The sequence below is a fragment of the Aotus nancymaae genome, unplaced genomic scaffold, assembly GCF_030222135.1.
Source record: "Aotus nancymaae isolate 86718 unplaced genomic scaffold, 86718_ANA_hifiasm-v0.15.2.pri h1tg000053l, whole genome shotgun sequence".
NCBI lineage: Eukaryota > Metazoa > Chordata > Mammalia > Primates > Aotidae > Aotus > Aotus nancymaae.
Genome location: NW_026988467.1, coordinates 25,888,719 through 25,916,305, shown reverse-complemented (window position 1 = coordinate 25,916,305; position 27,587 = coordinate 25,888,719). Strand labels below are relative to the sequence as shown.

General features: G+C 54.2%; 1 protein-coding gene across 5 annotated transcripts in view; it reads right to left on the bottom strand.

Moving 5' to 3' along the window:
- Positions 1-1,725: 1,725 nt before the first annotated feature.
- Positions 1,726-27,587, bottom strand: part of PTPRU (protein tyrosine phosphatase receptor type U) — a 92,981-nt gene continuing 67,119 nt past the window's right edge. For 3 of the 5 annotated variants that reach the window (XM_064363589.1, XM_064363590.1, XM_064363592.1), the window contains 15 exons: positions 25,064-25,254; positions 24,276-24,351; positions 23,704-23,780; positions 17,733-17,769; positions 16,984-17,081; positions 16,777-16,893; positions 15,920-16,074; positions 12,972-13,107; positions 12,321-12,470; positions 10,552-10,725; positions 7,702-7,842; positions 5,071-5,196; positions 4,780-4,937; positions 3,195-3,330; positions 1,726-2,935 (listed from right to left, as the gene is read on the bottom strand). In XM_064363589.1, coding sequence (XP_064219659.1) covers positions 2,873-2,935; positions 3,195-3,330; positions 4,780-4,937; positions 5,071-5,196; positions 7,702-7,842; positions 10,552-10,725; positions 12,321-12,470; positions 12,972-13,107; positions 15,920-16,074; positions 16,777-16,893; positions 16,984-17,081; positions 17,733-17,769; positions 23,704-23,780; positions 24,276-24,351; positions 25,064-25,254 — 1,835 coding nt within the window. In that variant the 3' untranslated portion in view covers positions 1,726-2,872. Of the gene's footprint in view, positions 2,936-3,194; positions 3,331-4,779; positions 4,938-5,070; positions 5,197-7,701; positions 7,843-10,551; positions 10,726-12,320; positions 12,471-12,971; positions 13,108-15,919; positions 16,075-16,776; positions 16,894-16,983; positions 17,082-17,732; positions 17,770-21,668; positions 21,687-23,703; positions 23,781-24,275; positions 24,352-25,063; positions 25,255-27,587 lie in introns of all 5 variants that reach the window. The other 2 variants (XM_021668319.2, XM_064363591.1) reach the window with 2 other exon arrangements.

Below are 27,587 nucleotides of genomic sequence, written 5' to 3'. Positions count from 1 at the left end.
GTATTTATCACAGGGTTGTTAGGGGATTGTGCAAGGTCACCCAACTGTGGGGTGTGGAGCTTGGGGCGGGACCTTGGCCTATAGGTTCTAGACCTAGTGCTCGTCCTAATACACAGCCCACCTCCCCAGCTCCTCTGAGAGGCCACGCAAGGCCCCTGGTCAGTCAGGCAGGCAAGTCCAACCTCTCCTTCCTTCCCTCCCTCGTGCCAACATTTCCAGGGCACCAGCTCCAAGACAAGCCCCTTACTGGACAATGGATACAAGATGGCACAGAAACACTCCCTGCCCTTAAGGAGCTCAGCATTCAACAGGGCAAAGAGCAGAGCCGCATCCAGACTGCTCCGCACACACATGTATCAGTTAGCAAAACCTAACTGTGTATGTAACAAGTGATCCCAACAGACTGTCTTCAAGGAAGAACATTTTCCATCTCTCCCAGTTCTAGGGGTTGGTTGGGCAGTGTCTTCTAAGCTTAGCCATGTGGCTACACTTACCTGACAGGTCAGCTAGACTGGAAGGTCCAAGACAGCCTCACTCACAGCCTGAGAGTTGATACGAACTGTTCATGGCACACGCTGGTCCTCCGTGTGCCCTCAAATCCTCCAGTAGGCGAGACAGCCTCCCTCGCATAGCAGAGTTCCAGAAGAGCAAAAGCAAAAATTGCAAGTCCTCATGAGGCCTGGGATCCAGAACTCACGTGTTGTTGCTTCTGCCGCGTGTTATTGGGCAAAGCAAGTCATTCTGTCACTTGGCAGTACCCGTGACACACATTTGTGATCTATCGCATAAAGCTCAGAGGTCAGCTCCGAATGAGGCTGAGGGGGTCACTCTGTGCCCTAGCCAAGTGCAACCCTAACTGGACAACTAATTTTTAACTCAGATTCAAGTATGCTGAATTGTGAGGTCATTAGAATGGGTTGTATCCTCTGACCAATGGCGAAAGTGAGGCACAGGTCAGCCAGTGTACAAATAGAATGAGTACATCATAGAGTCAGCCTTCATATGAAGAAACTGAGGCCCAGAAACAGGAATTGTCTCGTCCAAGGTCAGGCAGCAAGTCTGTGACAGAGCCAGGAGTGACCCAGGTCCCTACCAGCCAGCCCGCTCCTCCTCCCTCCCCACCCCACAAGGAGGCCAGGGCTGGGAACGGGCTGGGCTAGCGCAGTGGGATGGTCATCCCCAGCAGGGCTATGTCTCTCTGCCCCCATCTCTGCCATGTTTGTAAAGTGAGCCCTTTCAGCGCACCTGGCACTGCATAAGGCACTTAATCATGACTTCATCTGATCCTAACAGGACTGTCCCTACTTTACAGATGAGCCCCAGAGACGGCACTAATTCACCCAGGGGCTCACAGCTGCTGCGGCCCATCTGCCTGACACCAAAGCCTGAGCCTCCCCTGCTGCCCCAGAAAGAGCCGAACCTTATCCGGGGCCCCCAGTGGGGTGAGAAGCAGCTCTGTGGTCCTCGGGGTTCTTGAGATGATGCCCCCTACCTGAGGAACTGCTTCAGAGGCCTGGGTGGATGCAGCAATGGCCAGGGTCCCCTGGAACTGACTCTGAAAGAGGAAGGACCCTGAGTGACGTGCTGGTCTACACTGCCAGTATTTTACGAATGGAAAAACCAGGACCAGATCAGAACCCAGGCTTCTCCAGGGCCCTCCCTGAAGGCTGGGGGCAGGCGAGCAGGCCCCATCAGGCTGGTGAGACACACACAGGGCCGCTCAGCGGCATTCAGAGAGCACGTTTATTTACAAAGCGCTTTACAAACATCAGCATATGCCTCCCCACAGCCCCCTGCGAGGTAGGTCAGTAGTCGTATCTACAGTTTACAGATGGGGAAATTGAGGCACGGAATAGGGGTGTGGCCTGCTCCATTCTAAAGAGACCTTCCCACCCACCCATCCAAAAATAACAAAAGAAACAAAAAAGCACTGATCCTCCTTCATCCTCTCAACTCCAGGGGGTCTGACCAGCCCTGCTCTGACACTGCCCCTCCCTACAATGGCAGCCTGACCAGGAGCCACAGGGACCTCAACCCCAGGGGTTGTTGTTCAGCCTTGAATATTGTCACTGGCCCAAGCTGAGCAGGACAGGCCAGTGAGGCCTGAAGATGAAAGGAAGAGGGGAGCGAGGCGACTTCATTCTGCAACACTGGGTCAGGCAGGGAAGGAGCCCCTGTGGGGCACAGCAGAAATGGGCAGATCCTGGTTCAGGGAAGCTCAGAGCACATCAGGGAAGCAGAAGTGGGGGGAGGGTGGGGAGGGATGGTGAGCAAAGTACCCCAGGGGCTGCAGGGGGCAGTGGGGAGGAGGGCGCGGCAGTTCCCCAGAGAAGACAGTCAGTGTGCCCCGCTGGCTATTCAGAACAGAGTCCCACCTCCCCAGGACCTTCAGGGGCTAGGTCAGATGGAATCCTAGATGCCAAGCCCCAGCACACCCTCTACCCACATGCAGAGGGGGCAGGCTAAGTGGGAACCCTGGCCTGGGATGCTATCTGCAGGGCCTCACTCATCCCTGCCAAAGGCCAGGATGGAGCCAAGGGGCACGGCCTGAGTCCCCCAGAGCCAGTCGTCCTGAGCCCTTGTCACTCTGCCAGGTAGCACCAGGCCTCTCAGCACAGGCCTGCAGGACCCTGTGGAGATGGGGCTGGGCTGCAGACTTGCTAAGCTCCTCCTTGGCCCACGACCTGCCCATGGAACAAAGAGAAAGGCCCTGCCCACAGTGGAAAGGGCAGCAAGATGGCCCCGCATCCATTCCAGTCCTTGCCCCATGGGGGTGTGGTTGGGCAGGGCAGGAGGCACTGGTCTCTCTTGCCAGTCCAGGATGGTGGGTCTGGCCCTGAGTGTGCAGTGGGTGTCCCAGGCCAGGGCCCCGCTATCTTGACTCCAGTCCCTCCAGGTATTCCAGGGCCACATCGTAGCAAAAGTGGTACTGATCCTGAGGAGAGGAAGAGAGAGGGAGTCATGAGCCTGAGCCCAACTCCAGTATTGTCAGGGGAGGAGAACAGGGAGCGAAAGGGCAAGCATGAGCCCAGGCCCACCCTTGGGGGGAAGGGGGAAATGAGGGTAATGTTTGAGGACCACAGGACTAGAACTAAGGCCCAACGGTGGGGCCCAGATGTGGGAGTGTGGGTGCTAAGGAGCCCGGCATGGACCAGGAAGGTGAAAGTGGCTGGGCACAGGACACAGTCTCTCACCATGGTCTCCACCATATTGGGTTTGTAGTTCCGGAGCGTTTTGGCAGCAAAGAAAACATCCACCAGGTTGTGGCAGCGGATCATCTCCAGGACCGTGGCGCAGGCGCAGAAGGTGCCACTGCGTCCTCCCCCGTTTCTAAGTAAGAGATGCAAAAAAGGGCCATATATATGAATGGATGGATGGATGGAAAAAGTCACATGTGTGCATGCATGAACAATGCATGTTGGGGCGGCTCAGTAGCCAAAGGCGAGGGGCGGGGCCTTGGAACCTGAAGGTAAGGAAAGGGCCAGGGAACCACGAGGGTGGGGCAGAGAGCCTAGAGAAGAGGGGCGGAGCTAGAGAATCAAGAAGGGTGAGGCAGAGAGCCCAGAGGTGAGGGGCGGAGTTAGAGAACACAGAAAGGAGGAGCCAGAGACCCTAGGGGAGAAGGGCGGGGCTAGAAAACTCAGAAAGGAGGGGCCAATGAGTGAGTCCAGAGGTGAGGGGCGGGGCTAGGAAACTCAGAAAGGGCCAAAGAGCCCCAGGTGAGACCAGCAGAGCTATGGAACTCAGAAGAGCGGGGCAGAGGACCCAGAGGTGGAGGCGGAGCTAGGGGACCCAGAGGAAGGGGCAGAGGGCTCAGAGGTGAGCAGCAGGACCAGAAGGTTAAGCAGGATCAGAGGCTAGGACATATCAGAAGACATGTTCTCAAGGCGAAACAGACTACAGATTCTGAAAGGAGGCCAGACACAATCCAAGATAAACACACGGAGAGACAGAGACAGTGTGACAAAGAAGGGCGGGGGAGCAGCAAGTGCGTACCCAGAGAGCAAAGTGGAACAGGAATGCTGAGAAGACCAGTCACCCCCTGGCAACGCGGGCACACAGGCACAAATGCACCCCCACCCCAAGTCAAGCCCACAGCCTCCCACAGAGCCCCATCCCTCCTTCCCTGTGACTCCACGTAACGTGTGGGATGTCTCCTGGGGGATGGCAGACTGATAAGGCCCTCACCCCCTACTCAGAGGTCTTTCCCACCAGAACCAAAACCCCTGGGGCCAGACCCAGACTGACTCAGCTCCCCCGCAGCTTCCAGTAGGCCCAGCCTGCTACTCGAGAGGCTAAGGGCTGAAAGGATGAAAAAGTGGGGAGCAAAGGAGTGACTGCACCTGTACATGAGTGAATACATGAATTTATGAATGGGGTATACATACGAATGGATGGATGGATGGGTGGATGGATGGAAAAAGTCACGTGTGCATGCATGAACAAAGACTGGAAGTCTGTTGGCATAAGAAGTGTGCCACAATCTCATGGGGTAAAAAATTCTGACAAAGGACTCTCTTTAATTAAATTGGCAAAGTCAGACATCGCACAGAGGATACTGGGAGTTGTTCAGGGCTGAGTCTATACTCTGGAAACTGACTGGATTCCTCCAGGGCCAGCCTCGGCTGGTTGGGCAGCATCCAGGCCACAGCCATCTGAGAGCCCAGGGGTGTCAATGCCAGCTTTGCAGTCTAGCCAAAGCTGGCACCCTTTCAGACTGGACCTCTGCCCCTGGCTCCCTGACCCCTCCATCCACCCTCCCACAGGACAGGTACTTACAGGCAGTGCACAATGGTGCGCCCGTCCCCACTCTCGGCCTGCCACTTGTCCACCTCGGCCAGCAGGTGCAGGAAGGCCTTCTTGGAGTCAGGCGTGTCCCGGTATGCAGACCAGCGCAGGAACTGGAAGTGCCGCACCAGCAGGTGCCCCTCCTGCAGCTGGGGACAGGGGCAGCCAGCCAGGGGGACATGAGCACCAAGGTCACAGGGGCCCCTGATGACCTGGAGGGTCATTAAAAGCTGCCCCATCCACCACCCAGGGTCTTCCCCTGGGGTTCCTCAGACCACTCACCCGAGAGATGTTCTGCACCCGGAAGACTCGGGCCACCAAGTCTTCATCTGCTGTGCCCGACATAAACTCCACCTCCATGAGGCCATACTGCTGCCGGCCTGGCTCCGGCCAGTACTGCAGGCACGGCTGGGCATGGGCACGGAGATGGGAGAGCTGAGTAGAGCCTGGTCAGGGCTCAGCCCACAGCCATGCCCACCCCCAGGGCTCCACACTTGCCCTGTGGCTCCCACACACCCTGGCCCACCCAGACTCCACTCCAGACTCACCTTGAGCCGCCCCCCAATCCCCACCCATCACCCACAGACTGCAAGGCCCACCTGCTCCAATACATTCTGTACTGACATGTTCAGATCAGCCAAGATGAGCCCTTCACAAACAGTGCACTGATGCCTACTGCTGTGCAGCTAGAAAGCTATACCTTAACCGGTTCACACACCCCTACGTGAGGCTGCCTGCTTCCAGTATTAGGCCTGGATCACTCCCACCCACCCCAGACCTCCCCACAGCCTTCTCTCTCACTGCCTCTGCCCTTCAGCACCAGCTCACAGAGGTGCGGTGTCCCTGGTGCTCAACACAGCTCAGTATCCCCACTTCTGCCCCAGGACCCCTCCCTGGAGTCAGGGTCCTAAACACAACCCCCTCCCAGACTCTGGACAGTGGAGGGACAGAGGAGATGCAGCCGCCTGACCACACACACACAAATACACACACCCACACACCCACACACACACACACACTCCAGACTAAGTAGCCTGAGCCTCAGTTTCTAGTCTCAGCTCTGCCTGGAGCCCAGGAAAGGCTCTTCTTTTCTCTTGGCCCCAGTTTCCCCATCTGTAAGATGACCCCCAACCTCTTCCAAAAAGACACCATGCTCATCAATCCCCTCTAACCACAGCCCATAACGGGCAGACAGCACCTTCCTCGTTTTGCCTCGTGTCCTGGCAACCCCATGCATTCAGACACGCTGCTCCCTCTCCATGGCTCTCTTCCTCCACCTCCTCACCTAGTTAACTCTGTCCTTCCCACACATCTCAGCTCTGACACTACCTCCTCCAGGAAGCCATCCCTGATACATGATCCCCTGGGCTTCTCTGTCCCTGTGCCAGCTCTATGATAGCCCTTTTTTGTCTGTGCTGTCACTGTCAGTTTTTCTACCTGTTTCCTCCTGGACCATAAGATCTGGGAGGCGCCGTGTCTCTTCTCCCTCTGTCTCCTCCCTACCCACTGCAAGGAGAAGTTCATGGGCAAAGTTGGTTGAGCAGATGAGCGAATCGGTGTCCAGTGAATGATGTCTGTGTGAGCCTCCCTCTGGGCCTCTCCTCTCTACCTTCCTGCTGCACCCAGGGGCTGAGGCCTGTTACCCTGCAGTCCTGGGTCATTTTTACAGAGTGCCTGACTCATAAAGAGCACCGTTACCGAAATCTTCTCCAGGAGGCCATTAAGAAGCTGTGGTACTCATTTTACAGCAAACCTTCCTGGCCCCCTGGGCCTAGCAGAAAGCTGGGGTGGGAAGGGGTCCACGTGGTCAAGCAGAGCTGCAAGACTGGGTGTCTGTACTTCTTGAGAGCTCCAAAGGGAAACGGGGGAGACAGAGGGGCTGACACCAGGCTGAGTTCACTGAACCAGTGTCTGAGCCAACCTCGGATGCAACTGTCCTCAGCATCTTTGTCCCTGCCACGTACCACATGCCTACTGCACACCAGACACAGCAGTGCCAGGCATCCTATGCGCACCTCACCTGGTCCTAACAGTAACCCCAAAAGAACGGGTCCTGTGATAACCCCCATTTTACAGAGAAGGAAAGTGAAACTCAGAGAGGTCAATCAACTTACCCTGGATTAAACAGTCAGAGAGTAGGAGGTGGGAATTGTACTCTACCTCGGAGGCCCCAGTGATGGGCACTTTAGTGGGGTGACTAAAAGAGCAGGAGCTCTGGAAAGAGGCAGCTGAGGCTGGAGCACAGCTCTGCCCCTCCCCAGCTATGTGGCCCCGGAGAAGGCCCTGCACCTCCTTGGATCTGATTTTCTGTATTTTCTCACTGAAACCTTCACTCCAAGGTCATTATCGATTCTAAATAAGACCATGAGTGCAGAACAGTCCGTGGCTTAGCAGGGGGCCAGTAAAGAGCAACTGTGGCCAGATGGCTCATGCCTGTAATCCCAGTACTTCAGGAGGCCAAGGTGGGAGAATCACTTGAGGCCAGGTGTTCGAGACCAGCCCAGGCAACATGGTAAGACCTCACCTCTACTAAAATAAAAAGTAAAAAGTCAGCCAGGTGTGGTGATGCAGCCTGTAGCCCCAGCTACTCCAGAGGCTGAAGCAGAAGGATGGCTTGAGCCCAGGAGGTCGAGGCTACACACCTCAGTGAGCTCTGAGCGTGCCACTGCACTCCAGCCTGGGCAAAAGAGCAAGACCTTGTCTCAGAAAAAGAAAAAGAGCAACTAGTGGTCTCCCATCTGACCCCCTTGTTTTACAGATGAGGAAACTGAGGCTCTAGGAAGGTGTAGGACTCATCACATAGCAAAGAGATGGCAGAGCTAGGACCTAACTCTTGACTTTGGGGACCATGCCCTTGAACACAGAGGACCCAGGCAGCAGGCAGCCCCTCGGCCTGGCCAGCGGAGCCCTCACCCAGGCGGAGTTGGACTGGTTCAGCTGGTTGAGCATGACGATGGAGGTGCAGCCGTAGTCGTAGACCAGCCGCCAGAAGTCAGGCGTGGTGCTCTGCAGCGGGTGCAGGGTCACGATGAAGGCCGCGCTCCTCGTATAGCTCTGCAGGAAAACCGGGACTCAGCGGGGCCCTGTCCCTGGCCCCTGGCATGGGCTGAGCCTCTGCCCCAGGCAGACTTCCCACCCTGCCCACCCTGAATTGGACAGTTGTGCCCCACAGGACCAGGCTGCCTCCAGTGGCCCACTTCTGATGTTGGCAGGCACATGGAGGCCTGAGTTGACAGGCTGGGCCCAGGTCTCTGGGGACCAAGCCGATGACACCCCCAGAACTGAACAGCAAAAGCTTCCAAAGGTGTGGCGAGGGGAGCTTGGGCACGAGGCTGAGCTCAAGGCAGAGGCTGGCCGAGCTTTCTCCTGCCTCCGCGCCTCAGCATCTGCTGTTTTGGCTGCCTAGGCCAAATTTCCCAATGTCTATATGGCTCTCTCCCTCACTTCTTTCTGGCCTTTGCTTGTCACCTCCTCAAAGAAGCCCTCCTCTACCACCTACCACATCATCAAAAATAGCCCCCCGCACACCTAAATCCACATTAAACACTTCTGCCTGGCTGTTTTTGTAGAAATTGTTCCCAGTGATGACATTTCATTGTATATTTATTTCCTGACTACCCCACTCCACCTCCTAAAAGCAAAGTTCAGGACAGCAGAGCTTCCAGGGTATGGTCTCTGCCCAGAACCCTGGAGGGGCTCAATAAATAATCTGAATAAATCTCTAGATCCCTTCCAACTCCATAAATTAAGAATCTGGGGCCCCAACCCAGGTTCCCCAGGCAGTGACTGGCCCCATGCTGCTTCCTGCTCCCTCGTCCTGTCAGGGGAGCCGGCACCAGGCCTCCTCCCATCAGCGGCACCAGGCCTCCTCCCATCAGCGCTCTGGCCTGGAGGCTCCCCTGGCTCCACCCTGTGCCGTGTCCCCTCCCTTTCCTGAGCTCTTCTCCTGACCCCCGCCCTCCTCCTGACCTAGGGCTGGCACAGGCTAGGTCTTTGTCTGGCTTCTTCTGGCCTTGACCCTGGCTTGGGCCCTGACCAAATCTTGATCTGCCCTTTGTAATCCTGCAAGGCGCAGTGCAGAGAAATAAGGAGCGCCTCTAGTGCCCCAGCAGTCCCTCTCCAGGACTCTCTGAAGGCTCATGATTGACAGCTCAAGGCCAGGCCCAGCCAGACTCCAAAACTCAGGCCTGGGTGCCTTGAGTTCAGGGCCTGCCTGAGAAATGGGGCCTCCTAGCTCCTGAGCCAATAGGACCCACATGACTGGGGTCAGGCGTCAGAGGCATCAAGGACCTCAGGAGGGGACAGGGCTGTCCAAGAACTTCCCCACATGACAGCCCACCCGTCAGGGCCAGGAAGCCCCAGCTCAGGACCCTCAGACAGTCTCCCTTCGAGGCCCCCAGTTACAGACGGGCACGCTAAGGCCAAGGATGATGCTGGGAGGGAGGGCACAGCTTCCTTAGTTCAAAGATCTTCCCGGTACTGCATGCCACCCCTCTAGGACCCCTGACCCCCAGCAGGCCAGAAGTCCCCAGGTGAGCATGTGGGCACTCACGTTCCAGCCACCAAGCTGAGTGACCATGACTGACAGGCACCCTCACATCTCTCTCATCAGTGGCTAGGGCTGCTCCTCCCCTCCTCTTCAGCGGACACCAGGAAGCTCCCAGGAGGTCACCCTCTTTAGAGAAACCCCACTGTCTCCTGCACTGTCCTGCCAAGGGGTTCCTGGCCAGGCATCAGGCCATAAAAGGCCCATCTCCCTCTTGCCCATTGTGGGAGAACCTTCCCCGTCGGCATCCCTCATTTCTGCATGGAGAGACGTGCCGCAGTAACACAGCTGGCCCTGGCCCACCCTTCACTCACTCCTCCCATGAGCAAGGCTGCTTGGCTCCACTCCTTCCTCTTTTTCCAGGCCAGCCTACCCTCAGAAAGCGTGCACTCAACTGCTCCTCCTCCCTGCCAGTAAAGGCCAGTCCCTGATGGGGAGGGGAGACCCGTGGTTGTACAGCTGTATCGGGGAGGGGCAAAGGAGCGGCCCACCCACTGGCCACATATCTCCAACCCCATCTGCAGTTTTATCTGTAACATCTGATCTCCACCCATGTGTCTCCTGCATCTACATCTGAACTGGTTCCAGTGTGGGAAAGGAATAGGGATAATAATCCATGACCCTTCCCGCCTCAGACAACAGCAACTCACCATTTATCAGGGGCCTAAAATGCCAGCACCCATCCCCTGCACTGCTTGCAACACTCAGTAAAGGAGGCAGAGTCCCTGAGCTGGGAGCAGGGAAGGAGACTTCTAAATGGCTCCTGAGCCCTCAGAGGGCCCACCCAGGGAAGAATGGGGCCAGAGATCACGGTCCTGGGCCTGGTCCTGGAGGAGACTGCAGCTCATTCTCCCCAGGACAAGCTCCCCTGGCTCCAGATATCAGGTCTCAAGTTCCATCCCAAAACCCTCAAGGTCTCCCCAGCCAAACCCCTGATTCACTCATCCTACCCCAGGCTCTGCTGGGTCTGATCCTGGAGACAGCCCTGCCTAAACTCCACAACCCAGACCCCACTCAGGCAGAGTGTGAGGGGCACTGGCTTGAATGCCCCGAGTGGAAGATCCCTAGGGGTAGAAGGGTCACACACTGGCCTGTTCCCCAGAACGGGCAGAGGGTCCCCCAACCAGAGCCCTCAGCTCTGTTCCCTTGGCCCCTGGACCTTCCGTGATGCTGCCGGGAGGGGGAGCCCTAGAGCCCACTCCAGCCCAAGCTCTCACATCAGTCAGGGCCGCATTAATGTAGTTGTTGGGGTCCCCGTCAGTGGAGATGAGGAAGGGCAGGCAGCGGTCGGGCGGCAGGACGTCCATGCTGCGGTTCTTGTCGCGGTTCCGGGGCAGCAGGGCAATGCTGCACTCCTCCACGTCCAGCGGCGGGGTGACCGAGTTCAGCGTCTACAGGGAGCAAGGGTGGGGACGAAGTTACATCCAGGGCTCCCTGGGCCTCCTCACATCCCCGTGAAGGAGGCTGGGTTGAGCTACTAACCCCATTTTATGGAGAAACTGAGGTCCAGAGGGAAGGAGACAGGGCAGGGACCCAGACTCCCCGTCTCTAGGCTATGGAGGGCCTGGACAGAGACCAGAGTCTACCTCCTTGCCACCCACATAACCTCCGACAAGCTACTTCATCTCTCAGCCTCAGTTTCCTCAACTGCAAGATAGGGAAGTAATATGCCTACTTCGTGGGGCTGCTGGGCGGCCGAAGTGAGATCATGACAAGCACTGAGCTGAGCTGGGCACACACGGGCACAGTGAGGATCTTCACCAGCTGATCAGCACCTTCACTGAGGCAACCCCTGAAACCCCACGCCCTCCACAAAGCGGACTCCAGACACCTGGAGATGGGGGTCACCTTCCTTGGTCATGGCCCTGTCTGAACAGGATGAAGTCGTAAGCAGCGGGCACTGAACCACGCCCGGATCTCCAGGGCATCTCCTCCACCTGGTGCCTTCACGCCTCACACATCCAGACCCAGGGGCTCTCTATTTCTTTCTTTCTCTTGTTCTTGGAGAAAACTCACAGGGAACTGCAGTCTCTCATGATCCCCAAAGCCTAACACCCTCCTCCGGGAATCACAGCCTGCACCTCCTGTGAGATCACCCTCTGCTGGCTCAGAAATGCCGGGTCCCCAGCATGTGCCATCCTGCTGAGCCGTTGCAGGAACCCTGGAGTGGAGAGGACTTCTGAGCTCTCTGCCCACCCAATGACCACTCTCAGGCTTCTCTGGAGAACCAGACTTCCCATCTCAGCTGTGTAATATGGTGAGGCTGCTCCTGCCCCAGAGCCAGGGGCAATCAGCGAGCTCCATCTCTCCAGCCTGTGACTGGTCCAGGGATGGGAACCTGAGAGTCTGATCTAGGACTTTTGAGGGGATGCTGGGAGCAGCAATTGCCTTTCTCCAAAGTCACCGGACAATAGAGATGATGGGAGCCCAGCACTGCTGGGGACCAAGCGCAGGCCTGAGAATGAAGCCAAAAACAGGAAAGCAGAACCCAGGCAGAGAGAAACCACATGTTGGCATCATCATCTGAGCCCCTGGATCCAGCCACAATTGAAGCTGCACCATCCTCAGACTTTTCAATTACAAGAGCTGGATTTTTGTCACTCACAACCCAAAGAATACCAATGAATACAAACACTCCAAGGGACACATCAGCTCCTTTTCTTCTCTGAGTAACAAACTGACGCTCAGAGAGTACAGGGGCTTGTTCAAGGATAATACTCACCCTCTTAACTAGGTCAGCCAGGATTTGAACCTAGGTTTATCTGACTTCAAAGCCTGGGCTCTTAACTGCTTTGATGCACCCCCTCTCCCACGGTCCCAAAGTCCTTCCTAGTAGCTCAGCTCTGTCTCTCCAGCTGTGGTCTCAGGCTGGGCCTGCTTCTTGACCCTCAATGACTCCTGCAGTATTGAAGATCCCCCCCAACAAATACACACACACACACACACACACACACACACACCCTATACACACGCACTCGTCCCCCACCTGGAACTCTTCCCGCAGTTGGGAGGAATTACTCTGAGGATCAATGCGGATCATCTCCTTGTAAGTGGCCTTGAACTCACTGACAGGGATGGTGGTCTCCCCACACAGGCAGGCCTCCAGGATTGCATCGTGAATGAAGATGTACTGCTCCTGGAACAGGAGGCGAGAATATGAGGCCAAGGAGGGGCATAGAAGCTGCAAATCTATGGTGATGAGGCTAAAGCAAGCTCAAGGCTGAGGCAGGGTGCTCCGAGGTGGAGGCCAACCGTGTGTTACTACAGGCTAGACCAAACCTACATGAAACAACCTCCATGGACATGTGCCTTTATCTTCTATTGCATCCCTAGCCCCTATTACAACCCTGTGAGGTGCTCTGAGAGGCAGGGGCAGCCACAGTCACACATCCAGTAAGGATACAATATGCAATCCCAGGGACGTCAGCTACAGGACCCGTAGTCTAACCCCACCCAACAGAACACAGCGGAGCTGTCCGGGATGACCCTAAGCGGATGGCGGCTGAAGGTCAGGGATGATCTGATGGAAGGGAAGAGCCTCAGGACACCCTTTGGACATGCCCCGCCAGCTCAGGACTCCTTCGTGAGAAACTCCAGTCCTAGAAGTAATGGTGGGGACAGGGACAGGTCCCCACACCTCAGTCTGGATCATGTTGACGCGCCGGGAGCAGAGGGTCTTCACGCAGTTGTAAATGTCCACGACGCCCTCACACTCTGCCATGTCCAGCATTACATCCAGGACGATGTAGCAACCTGTGCGGCCGGTGCCCGCGCTGGAGAGAGAGCAGCCCCGGGCCACGTCAGAGCCTTGGGGAGGAAGCCCAGGACTAAGGAGAAGAAGAGAGAAGGGCACTGGCCATGTCTACACCATACAGGGGACAGGGACACAGAGATGACCGCCCCTCCCCCAGCAAGGAGCCAGGGTGCAGGCTGCTGGATGGACGCACTCTGGTGAAATGTGCTAGAGGACAGAGATGGGATGGGCCTTGGAGAAGCAGAGGAGGAGAAATGGTCGGGAGAATGCAGAGGTGATGCTGGCTCAACCTAGCAACTTAGATTCGGGGAGAACAGGAATGATGAGGCACCGAGCTTATCCAGGAATGTTTTTTCCACCTGGAAACCACTGAGTCTCCCACACATCTTCCAAAAGCCCACACACACACACCCATTTGCAGACCCACTGGAGCATCCCTAACCCTACCAGGATGATGTCATCATTTTGAGTTCCCAAAGCAATGTGGGCAGGTTTTTACTAAAACACTCCTCCCCACCAGGCACAGTGGCCCACACCTGTAATCCCAGCACTCTGGGAGGCCGAGGTGGGTAGGTCACTTGAGGTCAGGAGTTCGAAACCAACCTGGCCAACATGGTAAAACCTTGTCTCTACCAAAAAATACAAAAATTAGCCGGGTGTGGTGGCACATGCCTGTAGTCCCAGCTACTCAGGAGGCTGAGACAGGATAATCACTTGAACTCAGGAGGGGGAGGCTGCAGTGAGCCGAGATCACGCCACTGCACTCCAGCCTGAGTGACAGAACAAGATCCTGTCTCAAAAAAATAATAATTAATTAATTAAACACTCCTCCTGCTACATGGTCATTGTTTATGTGGCTGTCTCCCCAACTTGACTGGGGGCACATCAAGATCCTTGTCCTCACACAAGGTTGTGCAGAGCTGAGGGGGAAGGAGAGCAGACAAAGATAACACCGAGATTTCAGGTTTGACAGTGGTGGCATCCACGTGCTGGCGGGGACATATAGCAACTGAACAGCCTATACATACCCCTGGTGGGACTTAACTTAGCACAACCTCCTTGGAAAACTGTTCGGCAATATCTCCTAAAGCTGAACGTTCACACAGATAGCAGTTCTACTCCTACGTACATACCACACAGAAATAAATACATTTCTTGGCCAAAAGACACACGATCGAATATCCTTAGCAGCATTACTCATAATAGCTCAAGACTGGAAACAACCCAAATGCCTATCAAGGCAGAATGGACAAATACACTGTCATTTATTCACTCGATGGAATATGATCCACTGCGGATGAGCCTTACAAGCCTAAGGCTGAGGGAAAGAAGACAGACAGCAAAGAGCACATGCTGTACGATTCTATTTATAACAAGTCCAAAAACATGGGGAACTGACTGTGGTTTAGAAGTCAGGAGTGATTTCTCTAAGAGTGGGGATGGGTGAATTCAGACCAGAAATGGCCTCAAGGGGGCTTCTGGGAACCATTCAAGTTCTGTTTACTTCTTTACTTAAATTTTTTAATACATCCTGACCAACATGGTAAAACCCAGTATCTACTAAAATAATACAAATATTAGCTGGGTCGTGGTGGCGCGCGCCTGTAGTCCCAGCTACTCAGGAGGCTGAGGCAGAAGAATCGCTTGAACCCGGGAGGCAAGATCGCGCCACTGCACTCCAACCTGGCAACAGAGCAAACTTGCTCTCAAAAACAAAATTTTTTTAGAGGCAGAGTCTTGCTCTGTTGCCCAGACTGGAGTACAGTGTTATGATCACAGTTTACTGTAACCTGGAACTCCCACCCTCAAACAAACCGTAGCTGGGACTACAGGCTTGTGCCACCATGCCCCACTAATATTTTTTATTTTTGTAGAGATGAGGTCTCACTCTGTTGCCCAGGCTGGTCTCGAACTGCTGGCCTCAAATTATCCTCCCACCTTGGCTTCCCAAAGTGCTGAGATTACAGGCATGAGCCACTGTGCCCAGCCAATGTTCTGTTTCTTAATCTGAGCTCAGTTTATGAAAATTCATATTTATAAACATATTTCTGCACTTTGCTTTAAGCATATTATAGATCAATAAAGTTTTGTTTTTAAAAGATGGCATCTTAAAGAGGCCTAAAGAAATCAAAGAGAAGCTGGTTTAGGTGGCAGGGCAGGGAGAACGACTCTGCCACGTGGCATTTGGGGAGCTGGTAAGAACACAGTAGAGGAACCACCATGAGACACAGAGGCCCTGGACAAAACCGCCAAGGTTGGAGTTTCGGCTCTCCAGGAGGAGACAGAGGGCAGGCCAGGACAGGGTGCTGGGTCCCCACTTAAGAAGCAAGAGAAAGATGAGGAGCCAGGGAGGAGGCAGAGAGAGGAAGGGCAGCTGGGGTCACAGGAGCCAGTCGGGATCTGCAGAAGGTGTGAAGACTGGGGGATGAGCGAGGCCCACTGGGTTTGGTGGAGGGAAGCGAAGTCCTTCCCAGCCCCGGTCCACGCCTAGCACGCGGCAGGCGTGCAATGAAAGCTTGCTTCATGAAAGCAGGCAGAACTCAATCACACCTGGTGCCTCACCAGCCCCCAGTCCCCCTCCCTATCTCCAGTGCCTCCTCAGCACCTGGATCAAGGGGCCTTACAGGTCTTGGGGGGTACATGAGGTGCGAGCCTCAGAGCCAAAGCTCAAAGGGGATAGAGCCTTTGGGGGACGTTCCCTCCTGCACTCTGTCTCTAAGCAGGAGAACCCAGGCCTGCTCCCCACTACAGATCCTGAACCAACCTGACCCCAAGTCCAACCTCCCAGGGAGAAGGGACCCTCTTCTCCTTGGGATCCCCGGTGCTCCCACCTGCAGTGGATGACAACGGGTCCGGCATCAGGTGGGGTGGAGGCCTTCACGCGCCGGATAAAAGCCAGCAGCCCCGTGGCGTGGTAGGGGACACCATGCTCTGGCCATGCTGTGAAGTGGAACTGGCGGACCTCATGCCGGGCAGAATAGCCTCTCTGGGGAGACGATGGGAATAACAGTCAGAGTCACTGGCAGCATCTATTAGACACCTGCTGTGTGCCAGGCACAGCTCATCCCAATGATCACTGTATTGATGAAGTAAGTATTAATGTCCTATGGTACAAATGAAAAAACTAAGGTACAAAGAGGAGAGATCACTTTCCCGAGGTTAGAGAAACAGACAATGGTCTGCCTGATACCTAAACCTGGGCTACGAAATCCTCACCTCTGCCACCAGGCTGTTGTGTAAAAAACTCTTTCCTCTGAGGACTTGACAGAGCAGATCAAATGGGATCGTGGACAGGACGCATGGGCCAGCCACTGACTATGCGGCCTCTCCTGCCTGGCATAAACCCTCTAAGCCTCACTTTCCTTATCTGGGCTAGTGGTAAACACCCAATCCCGCAGAGCTCTCCAGGACTGAAACAGTACATGTAACAGGCTCAGCACAGAGCAGGAGCCAGCACCTGCAGATACTGTCATCCCCTTCATTGTCTCGGCTTCCTCTTATGGGGACCAGAGAAGGCAGTTACCTTCCTGCCCTTCCACAGTGCTCCCAGCAAACAATGACCGAGTAGCTTCCTTGCTGGGATGGGCAGTGGCGCGCTCCTCACCCTCCTGCTCCCAGGGCTGGGGGAAGTGGGAGTGGGCTCTAACCCCTGCCCAGGCACCCTCTGCAGGACGGCGGGGAGACTCACCCGCTCCAGGGCAAAAGTGCGCACGACATACTCAGCCAGGGTCTCCGTCTTCACCAGCGTGATCTTGATATCCCCATAGGTGTCTGAGTCCTCTGGCCAATACCGTGAGCACTTCACCTGGAGGCCCCACCAGATGGGACTCAGTGGACTCTTCACTGCCCCTCTTGGCCTACCGTGTGCCCCAGCTCGCCCCACAGCCTGGCTTACCCTGCCCACCTCGACCAGCTTGGTGATCATGACGATGCTGGAACAGTGCTCCTGCCACACCATGCGCCAGAAGTCATAGACCATCTCAGGCTTCGGCCCTGGGGGTGCAGAGGGTGCCTGTCCCTGAGACAAGGTCTCCACCCCGGGCCAGCACATCCAGCACCATCCAGCACCACGGCCCAGGCCAGGAGACCTCCTGAGCCCCAACGGGGGCTTCATGCCACCCACAATGCCCAGCTTGCAGCTGACGCACACCTGTAGGGCCCTGAGGCGGGGTCCCATCAGGAGAGGGCCTGACTAAAGAGCCAGGTCATCCTGAATGGGATCCAGGAGGAGGGCCAGATGCTTGGGCAATGGCATAAGTGTCCAGGACAGATGGACAGTCACAGAAAGAAATGCAGCCAGAAGAACCCAGGCAGCCACCAGACCAAGAGGCCCAACCCACACCATGAGGTCTGAGCCCAGCTGGCCCTTCTGCATGCACCACTTTGGAGACAGGCAGGTGGACCAGGAACCGCAGGTGGACTGAGCACATCAGAGAGACACAGACACAAAGAGGGCATAAAGGCAGTCAGCCAGATTCCAAGAGACCCAGCAGAACAGGGAGCAGACAAACAGGGAGCCAGAATGTCGGGGGGACATTCAGGAAGCCAAGCGGATCAGCAGGGGAGGCAGAAAGGCAGGCTGAGGGCATTCCAGCACGCCAGGGGGCACACGGGAAGGTGCATGTGGGCAGACGTGCCAGGTACCTTGAGTGGCTATGAAGTGGTTTGACCTGTGGTAACCCTGGAACAGGAGGAGAGGACAAGGTTAGACCCCAGGGAGCAGCCCTCACTCCCTCACACTCCTCTGTCCTCCCCTCCCAGCAGCAGACCCCCCACCCCACCAGGGAACTGATCCCCTCACATCCCTAGGACATCCTAACTAGGGTGGCCTTGCCCCCCAGTCTCCAAGAAGGTGGAGAAGTGCAGCTGGGGCAGCAGAGTCATGGGCTGAATCCAACCTGGCTGTGCAACCCCAAGGAGGACATGACTCCTTTGTGGGCCTAGAAGGACCCCCGTCCCTGAAGTGGAGAGAGGCATCTGCTTTCAGCCAGGCTGCTGCTGGGAGACAGAGTCCCAGATGGCCCTGCCCTGTTCCCAGGGTTCCAGAAGCTCTAATGAACCCAGCTCCCAAATGTGGGGTAACCAGAGCCTGTCAGTTATCCTAGCCCCACTTGGGATAACCAGAAAGGACAGTATCCCCCACTCCTCAGTCACTCAGGGCATGGAGGACCTAGATGAGGGCATCAGGATGGAAGTGTTTGGGCACAGGCATTGCTCATGGCCCTTAGATAACATTTTAAATCTTTAAAATCAATAATAATGACCCTGTTACGGTCACATACTGTGCTAAGCACTTTCCCTGTACCACCTCCCACAAGAGAGAGGCCAAGAGCTACTTCACCCTCCATCCCCAGAGCCCCCAAGCTGAGGAGAGAAACCCGCCGCCCCCACAAGCCACCCCAGGGCCACAGCCACCCAGGAGGTCCTGCCACAAGGCCTCATCTTTCTGAGCACAAGAATTCACCAGATACCCAGGCCACCGACTGCAGGGTTGGCGCCCGGAAAACTAGCCCAGCCCCTACCTCAAGTTGACACCCTCCACACGGCTCAGCAACTCTGCCAGTCCCATGAACTTCCCAGGCCCAAGGAGCCCAGGGGCCAGACTGCCAAGGTTCAGATCTCAGCTCTACCTCTCACTAGTTGTGTGCCTTTGAGCAAAAGCCCCTTCATTTCTCTATGCCTCCATTTTCATGTCTATAAAATGGAGCCATTACAGCATTTACCTCTGAGGGCTGTTGTGAGGAGCAAATAAAGTAATATGCTAAATGTCTGCCACTGTGTTTAGCACAAAATGAGTGCTTAATCAGTAAGACCACTATTATTACTACTACTACTACTGTTTTAAAGCTGAAACAGTATCCTTGAAGATACAAATGGATCAAGTGGACCAAATGGAAGTCAAGAACTGCTGGGGCAGAAGGTGACTGTGAAGAATCTGAGTCTTGGAGTTGAATGGACCTGGGTCTCTGCCGAGTAGTCGCTGTGTAACTGAGCACTGAGAGGGTGCTTCTCAGTCTTTCTTGAGCACATACATCTCTGGGAATCTTGTTAAAAGGCAGATTCAGATTCAAAGGTCTGGGGTGGGGCTGCGCTTATGCATCACCAGCTCCCACGTGGTGTCCATCTTGCTGGCCCCCTCTCAGTCTCTCTAAGCCTTGTTCTCCTCTGCAATATGAGGATAAGAGCAAGACAAACACTCAGAAATTCTGCTGGATATCTGCTCACTGCTCCCATGAAAACCAAAGTGACTCATGATGAAAAGCCTTCCAGCGACTCTCAGCCCTCTCCACGGGAACTTCTCCAGGTCTAGCCCAATTCCCTCCTGCTGTCGCTCCAAGCCACTGTCTCCACTGCAGCTGGGGCCTCCAGTGCTCAAGCAGTCCTCACACCTCAGCCTCGCAAGTAGCTGGGACTATAGGCACAGGCCACCACACCCAACTAATATTTTTTTTTCTTTTGTAGAAATGAGGGTCTCACTATGTTACCCGGGCTGGTCTAACTCCTGGGCTCAAACAATCCTCCTGCCTCAGCCTCCCAAAGTACTGAATTATAGGCACGAGTGGCTGCCAAGAAACATATTTTTTAAAGGAAAAAGGAGGCAAAATGGAAAAGCACCCAGAAAATAGCATATAATCACATTGGTCATTAAATTTTATGAAAATAGTATATACGTATTAAAAATCCCAGTCAGATGCGATGGCTCATGCCTGTAATCCCAGCACTTTGGGATGCCGAGGCGGGCGGATCACAAAGTCAAGAGATCAAGAGAATCCTGGCCGATACGGTGAAACCCCGTCTCTAATAAAAATACAAAAATGAACCAGGCATGGTGGCACACATCTGTAGACCCAGCTACTCAGGAGGCTGAGGCAGGAAAATTGCTTGAACCCAGAGGCCAAGGTTGCAGTGAGCTGAGATTGCACCACTGCACTCCAGCCTGCTCACTGTTCCCATGAAAATGACCAAAACATAGTCAAAACTCCAGTGAAAGTGGGACTCCACCTCAAATAGTAAAAATTCAAATTAAAAATAAAAATAAATAGAAATCCCAGCCTAGGCAACATAGTGAGAACCCCCATCTCTCTCTCTCTCTCTTTTTTTTTTTTTTTTTTGATACAGGGACTGGCTCTGTTGCTCAGTCTGGAGTGCAGTGGCATGACCTCGGCTCACTGCAACTTCCATCTCCAGGGCTTAAGTGATCCTCCCACTTCAGCCTCCCCAGTAGCTGACACTACAGGCATGAGCCACCACATCCAGTTAATTTTTACATTTTTTTGTAGAGACAGTCTCACTATGTTGCCCACACTGGTCTCGAACTCCTGGTCTAAAGCAATCTGCCTGCTTTGGCCTCCCAAAGTGCTGGGAAGACCCCATCTCTTTAAAAAATAAGGGAAAAAAAATTAGCTGGGTATGGCAGCACATGCCTGTAGTCCCAGCTACTCAGAAGGCTAAGGAGGGAGGATCGCTTGTGCGTAGGAGTTCATGGCTGGAGTGAGCCATGATCGCACCCCTGCACTCCAGCCTGGGTGACAGAGCAAGACCCTGTCTCAAAAAAAAAAAAAAGAAAAAAGAAATCAAACCAGAGAATAGCTAGATGAATTGGGATAGTTTTTTTAATTTTAAAAAGCTAAAAGATGGTTGGGCTCAGTGGCTCATGCCTGTAATCCCAGCGCTTTGGGAGGCCAGAGCGGGTGGATCACCTGAGGTCAGAAGTTTGAGAATGGCCTGACTAACATGGTGAACCCCGTCTCTACTAAAATACAAAAATTAGCCAGGCATGGTGGCACATGCTGGTAATCCCAGCTACTAGGAAGGCTGAGGCAGGAGAATCACTTGAATCCAGGAGGCAGAGGCTGCAGTGAGCCGAGATCATGCCACTGTGCTCTAGCCTGGGCAACAAGAGGAAAACTCAGTCTCAAAGGAAAAAAAAAAGGCTAAAAGATGGCATAATTTTAAAAAACAGAACATCCAAACTGCTCCCACCAAAACACATTCAAATTAATGCTAAATTGAGGGTAAAACGGTTGGGGCTGAGTTTCAGTCAAACTGATCGCGAAGGTATCTGAACCCTAGGGAAAGTAGTTTTAGGGGGCTGACCTGGGGCTGTCCACAATCTTGACCCTTAAGCAGCAGAAACAGGGCCCTCTGGGGCAACTTCCCCTGTACCCCCCAAAGGGTCCTATAGAAGGTGCAGCTATGGAGGACTCATTGGAAATGGTGGGGCCAGGGAAGGAGAGTGACAGACAGTGGTGACCAGTGAAGAATGGGGCAGGGGAAGCACCCCCAACACTGCTGCCTCTGCTCAAGGCAGCGGAGGATGGGAGGAAACTGCTTACAATAGGAACACTCTCGAATCTTCAGCCCTGGGAGGCCCCTGGCCAGGCTCTGAAATGGACGGTTGGTGCTGGGCACACAAGTAGAAAGGAAGGACAGAGACAGAGAGAGAGAGACAGCCAGAGACTGTGAGACAGTCTGAGATACAGCCAGTCAGACAGACAGGAGGAAGAGGAAGAGAAGGAGAAGGAGGAGGAGGAGGAAGGAGGTAGTGGAGGAGGAGGAGGAGGGGAGAGAGATACTTACTTCTCGGTTTATCCGAATCTTAATGATTCCAGTGAGGGAACAGTACAAAGCAAAAGAGACAGATATTAGGCCAGAGGCAGATGGAAGTGGACGGAGCCCAGCAGTGGCCAGAATGGGTGATGTGAGCAGGGCAGGCAGAGCAGAGACGGGCAGGCCAAGCCAGGCTGAGCCACAGAGTGGGGATTGGCGTGTCCCTGCCAGGGCCCAAGAGAAGCCAACTGGGACCTTGACAAGACTAAGGAGAGGCCCACTGTCACCAAAGCTGCCCATGTCTGTAAGGCTGGGCCTGGCCCTGACTCCAGCCAAGGGACAGGATGGGTGGGGGAGGCAGCAAGGGATTCTGGGAAACATGGCGTGGCACATCTGGCCCCAGGAGGAGGAGAAAAAGAGGGAGAGTAGAGGCCAACTCCAGAGGCCCTGATTACCTCGGTTCCAGACCTGCGCCTTGCTCCACCTGACCCCCAGGCCTTTGCTTAGGCAGCTCCCCACCCAGGACACCCTTCCCTCTCCTCTCCAGCCACCTAGAGCCAGCTCCAGCCCTGCTTCCTCCACGAAGCCCTCTACAGCAGCCCTGGCTCTGCCACTAGCCTGCTGTGTAACACTCAAGCTATGTGACCTCTCTTCTGGCCTGCGCTTCCTCATCTAATCTGAAGCTATTATTATTATTATTATTATTATTTTTAGACGGAGTCTTACTCTGTCGCCCAGACTGGAGTGCAGTGGCCCGATCACTGCTCACTGCAACCTCCTCCTCCCAGGTTCAAGCGATTCTCCCACTTCAGCCTCCCGAGTAGCTGGGATTACAGGAGTGCGCCACCACGCCTGGTTAATTTTTGTATTTTTAGTAGAGACGCGGTTTCACCATGTTGGCCAGGCTGTTTTTGAACTCCAGACCTCATGATCTGCCCGCCTCGGCCTCCCAAAGTGCTGGGATTACAGGCGTGAGCCACCACACCCGGCCAGCTAACTGAAGTCATTTTGATTTGTAGACGTGTCTGTCTCACCCACTTGAATGGATACATTCAAGGAAAGCAGAGGCCACGACTGTCTTGTTCACATCTCTACCCCTGGTGCCCAGCGCAATGTGTGGCACAAAGGAAGTGCTCAAAATGTATTTCGTACATGATTAAATGATGCTCTCCCAAACTTGGTTTGCTGTAGGGACTGGAGGCCCTGTCCCGTCTCACCCCTCCTCCACACCTAGGGAGTAGACTCATCACCTCTCCTTGATGCCCAAGCCTAGGCCTCCCAGCTGCCTGTGCTGTCTCTGCCCGCACCCCCTGCCCACCATCCAAGTCTTGCTGCTGCTGCAGGTGGCAGGACAGCCTCACAGTTAGTAGCAAAGGCTTTCGAGACATGGACAGGCTGAGATTTGAGTCCTTTCTTTACCACTCACTAGCTGTGCAACCTGGGACAAGTAGCTTCACGTCTCTGAGCCCCGGTTTCCTCACCTGTACAGTGAGATCATGGTGCTAACTGCCTCGGAGGGTGGGTGGAGGGATTACAGAAAAGGACATCTTGGGTATAAAGTGCTTAGCACAGTGCTTGGCACCCAGTACGTGCTGGATAAATGTGCGTTGTTATTCTTAACGGACCACTCTGATCATGGTCAAAACACTTTAATGACTCCCCGGTGCCCCTAGGAAAAAGCCCCCACTGCTGAGCCTGCCATTTGCAGCCTTCACAATCCAGCCCCTGCCTACCTCTTCAGCCTCACGGTGCACGGTGAGAATCCCGCCCTCCATGCCTCCCGCCTTCCTCGCCTCTCGGCCTGGCTGCCTGCCTCTTCCCTTCACTCTGCTTCCCTAAAGCACCTCATCTCTCAGGCCAACTCCAGCCTACAGGAAGCCTTCCAGAAGCTGCTGCCCACTGTCCTCCCTCCTCTGAGCTCCCTGGCACTGACTGCAGAGATGGGGGCACTCTGAACTCAGCCATTTGAATCCCCATTTATCCCAATAGGTTTCTGCCCTGCCTGGATAGTAAGCCTGGAGTGGGCAGGGCCAGGTCTGCAGAAATGACAGGGCAAGGCACTCACATCTATGTAGTTGGCATTAATGTAGTCGGCATTGGGGTCTCCCAGCATCGGGTGCAGTTTCACTCGGTGCCGATCATCTGTAAACACAGAGCAGGCACGCAGGGGCTCAACTGGGGAGCCCAGAGCTGGGCAGTCAGGGAGGGATTCCTGGAGGCCGGGGATGGGGCACAGGCAGGGCAGCCAGGGAACCTAGAGTCTCAGGGCTTACCAGTAGGCTCTGGGCACCATGGGAGACAGGACGTGCCAGGGGTAGAGTCTGGGCTGTGGAGTCAAGCAGGCCCAAGAGTGTATGCTGCTCGGGCAATTACTAGCTCTGAGACCTTGAGCAGGAATCTTAACCTCCCAAGCCTCAGTTTCCTTATCTGTAAAATGGGGATTATAGTATTTCCCACTACACTATAGAATTAAGGGAACAAATGAAAAAAGCACAGGGCGTGGCGTGTGCCCTCAGTAAAAGGTGGCCAATGCTGCTATCATCTCTGAGGCTGCCCTGGCTCACCCTGGCTGTGCCTCCCACTCCTGATGCCCTTCCACCCACTGCCCTGGACCCCAGTCCCTTCCCTAGGACTCACAGGCAGGCATTGGCTCCTGGCGGCTGCCCTTGAGCTTGTCTTTCTTCTTTGTGGCGTCCCAGCCTTCAAAGAAGCTCTACCAGAAGGGAAAGTGGTGGTCAATGGGGAAGAGGGACCCGCACTCATAGGGCCCTTTTCCCTCAATGGGGATGATGTAGGCAGGATGGGGGTGGGACCATAAGGGCCAGGTTCAAGCTGAACTTGGGCCTGAGATAAAGTCATTGTGTCACTGTGTGTCCAGGGACCAGAGTTAAAACCAAGGCGCGTGGGGGGAAGGGAAATGAGAAAAGGGGAAAAGAGGGTCAGGGTTCAAAGACATTTTAGAATAAGGGTCAGGCTTAGAATAAGGGTTAGAAAGAAGGTAAAGGTGGGAGTCAGATTTAGATTAGGATATGGGCAGTGTCAGAATCCAGACAGAGGTGGGATGATACACAGGGTTCAAATGGAGCTTAGCATGACATCAATGCTGGGCTGGGGTTAGGTCAAGGTCAGTGTCAGTGGGCAGGTTCAGATTAGGGACAGAATAAGGATCCTGATCACGATCCACACAGAGAGGGAGATGAGATTCAAGGTCAGATTTCAAACCAGGGTTAGCGTGAGAATGAAAAACTGTATCAGTCTGAAATCAGGATAAGAGTCAGAGTCAAGGTCAAAAAGGTTGAGTTGGGAACTGTCAGAGCAAAGGTCCAACCAGAGCTAGGCTGAGGGTGGCCAGGATCAGAGTCCACAGAGAGTGGGAGCCAGGTTAGGCCTCCACATGGGTCCTGCTAGCCGGGGCCAGCGTGCACCTCATACTCCTGCTTGAAGCCATAGCCCTCGGCCGTCTTCATCTGGTTGATGTGCTGCAGAAGGTCCGCCACACGCACCGCAGGGTGCAGCTGCCCCGTGTGGTATGGGGAGCCCTTCCGGCCACAGGGACGCCTCGGGGAGCCCCCCAGGAGGCTGCTGGCCTCAGTGACCCCACCACTGCGCTGGTCTCCTGCAGTAAGAGAAAGACAAAGGGGTTCCTGACACACATGCCCCAGAGAGCCCCAGAGAGCCTGGGGAGCCCCAGAGAGACAGCAGGACTAGGGGGGCAGGGAGGCACAGCCAATGCCAAGGACAGCTGGTTTGTTGACTGGATCCAAGCACCTGTGTGGCCCCAGGCACGTGCCCTCCCTCTGAATCTCGCTTCCACCTGTAGAATGCAGGTCAGATCAGGTGGCCTCCAAGGTCTCATACAGCCCTGCCAGGCTATGATTCCATTATCCCCTCATTCCATCCCGTGAGGCTTCACGGCACTGCCTGCAGAAGGCAGCGCTCCACAGAGCCCATAACAGCCCCTTCTTCCTCCCGGTCTTCCAGAGAACAATCTGGAACACTAGCAACTCCCAGCAATTACCCCCATTCAAAGACAAGCAAATCGGAAATTAGCAACTGCTGCCAACCCCTCTGCAGATTAACCCCAGGCACCTGAATAGGAGCCTTTCTCCTGCGCAGGCAGCTCCACTGTCAGCCCGTGCGGGGCCGCAGTCACTGGGGGAGCGGGTGGAGAGGTGCACAGTGGCCCCCACACCTGGGGAAATCATCCTCCCCCCAACCCCCGGGACCACCCTGTCCCCAGCTGTTCTACTCAGCATTCCCAAGGACGTCCCACTCTGGTCCTGGAGATCAGGTCCTGGGACTGAGAAGCAGCCACACCTGCCTTGGAACACGCGCTCCCACTCACTTGCTTAATAGCTATGCATCGCTTAACAACAGGGATGTGTTCTGAAAAATGCATCATTAGGTGTTGGTCTTTGTGCGAACACCATAGGGTATTTACAAACCCAGATGCCTATCCCATGGACCTGGGCTATACGGCATAGCCTATTGCTCTGAGGCTACAAACCTGTACCAAATACTGTAGGCAATTATAACACAATGGTAAGTATTTCTGTATCTAAACACAGAAAACGCACAGTAAAAATACGCTATAAAACATAATAAATGGGCTGGGCTCGGTGGCTCAGTCTGTAATCCCAGCACTTTGGGAGGCCGAGGCAGGTGATTAACAAGGTCAGGAGTTTGAAACCAGCCTGGCCAACATGGTGAAACCCCATCTCTACTAAAAATACAAAAAATTAGCTGGGTGTAGTGGTGGGCACCTGTAATCCCAGCTACTTGGGAGGCTGAGGCAGGAGAATCGCTTGAACTCAGCAGGCAGAGTTTGCAGTGAGCCGAGATCATGCCACTGCACTCCAGCCCAGGCGACAGTGAGAGACTCTGTCCCAAAAAAAAATAAAACATAATAAATGGTACACCTGTATAAGGCATTTACCATGAACGGAGCTGGCAGGACTGGAAGCTGCTCTGGGTGAGTCAGTGAGTGACTGGTGAGTGAATCTGAAGGCCTAGGACATTACTGTACACTATTGTGGACTTTATAAACACTGTATGCTTAGGCTAAAATACATTTATTTAAAAATATTTTTCTTTCTTCAAAAATACATTAACCTTAGCTTACTGAAATTTTTTCATTTGAATTTTTTGACTTTTGTAATAACACAGCTTAATATATATGCACATAGTACAGCAATACAAAAATGTTTTCTATCTTTATTCTATGCACTTTTTCCTGTTTTAAAATTTTTTGTTAAAAATGAGACACAAGGTCGGGCACGGTGGCTCACGCCTGTAATCCCAGCACTTTGGGAGGCCAAGGCAGATGGATCACGAGGTCAAGAGATCGAGACCATCCTAGTCAACATGGTGAAACCCCGTCTCTACTAAAAATATAAAAAATTAGCTGGGCATGGTGGCGCGTGCCTGTAATCCCAGCTACTCAGGAGGCTAAGGCAGGAGAATTGCCTGAACCCAGGAAGCGGAGGTTGCGGTGAGCCGAGATCGCGCCATTGCACTCCAGCCTGGGTAACAAGAGCGAAACTCCGTCTCAAAAAAAAAAAAAAAGAGAGACACACACACACATCAGCCTAGGCCTGCACAGGGTCAGGATCTGCACAGGGACAGGCATCACTGTCTTCCCGCTCCACATCTTGTCCCACTGGAAGGTCCTTAGGGGCAACAGCACACACATAGCTGTCATCCCCTATGAAAACAGTGCCTTCTTCTGGGACACTTCTTGAAGGACCTGCCAGAGGCTGTTTTACAGTTAACTTTTTTTTAATATGTACATGCTAAAATAATGATTAAAAGTATAGTAATATTAAATACATAAACCAGTAACACAGTCATTATTAACTATTATGTACTGCACATATTTGTATGTGCTAGACGTTTTTACAACTGGCAGTACAGTAGGTTTATTCCAGCATCACCACAAACAAGTGAGTA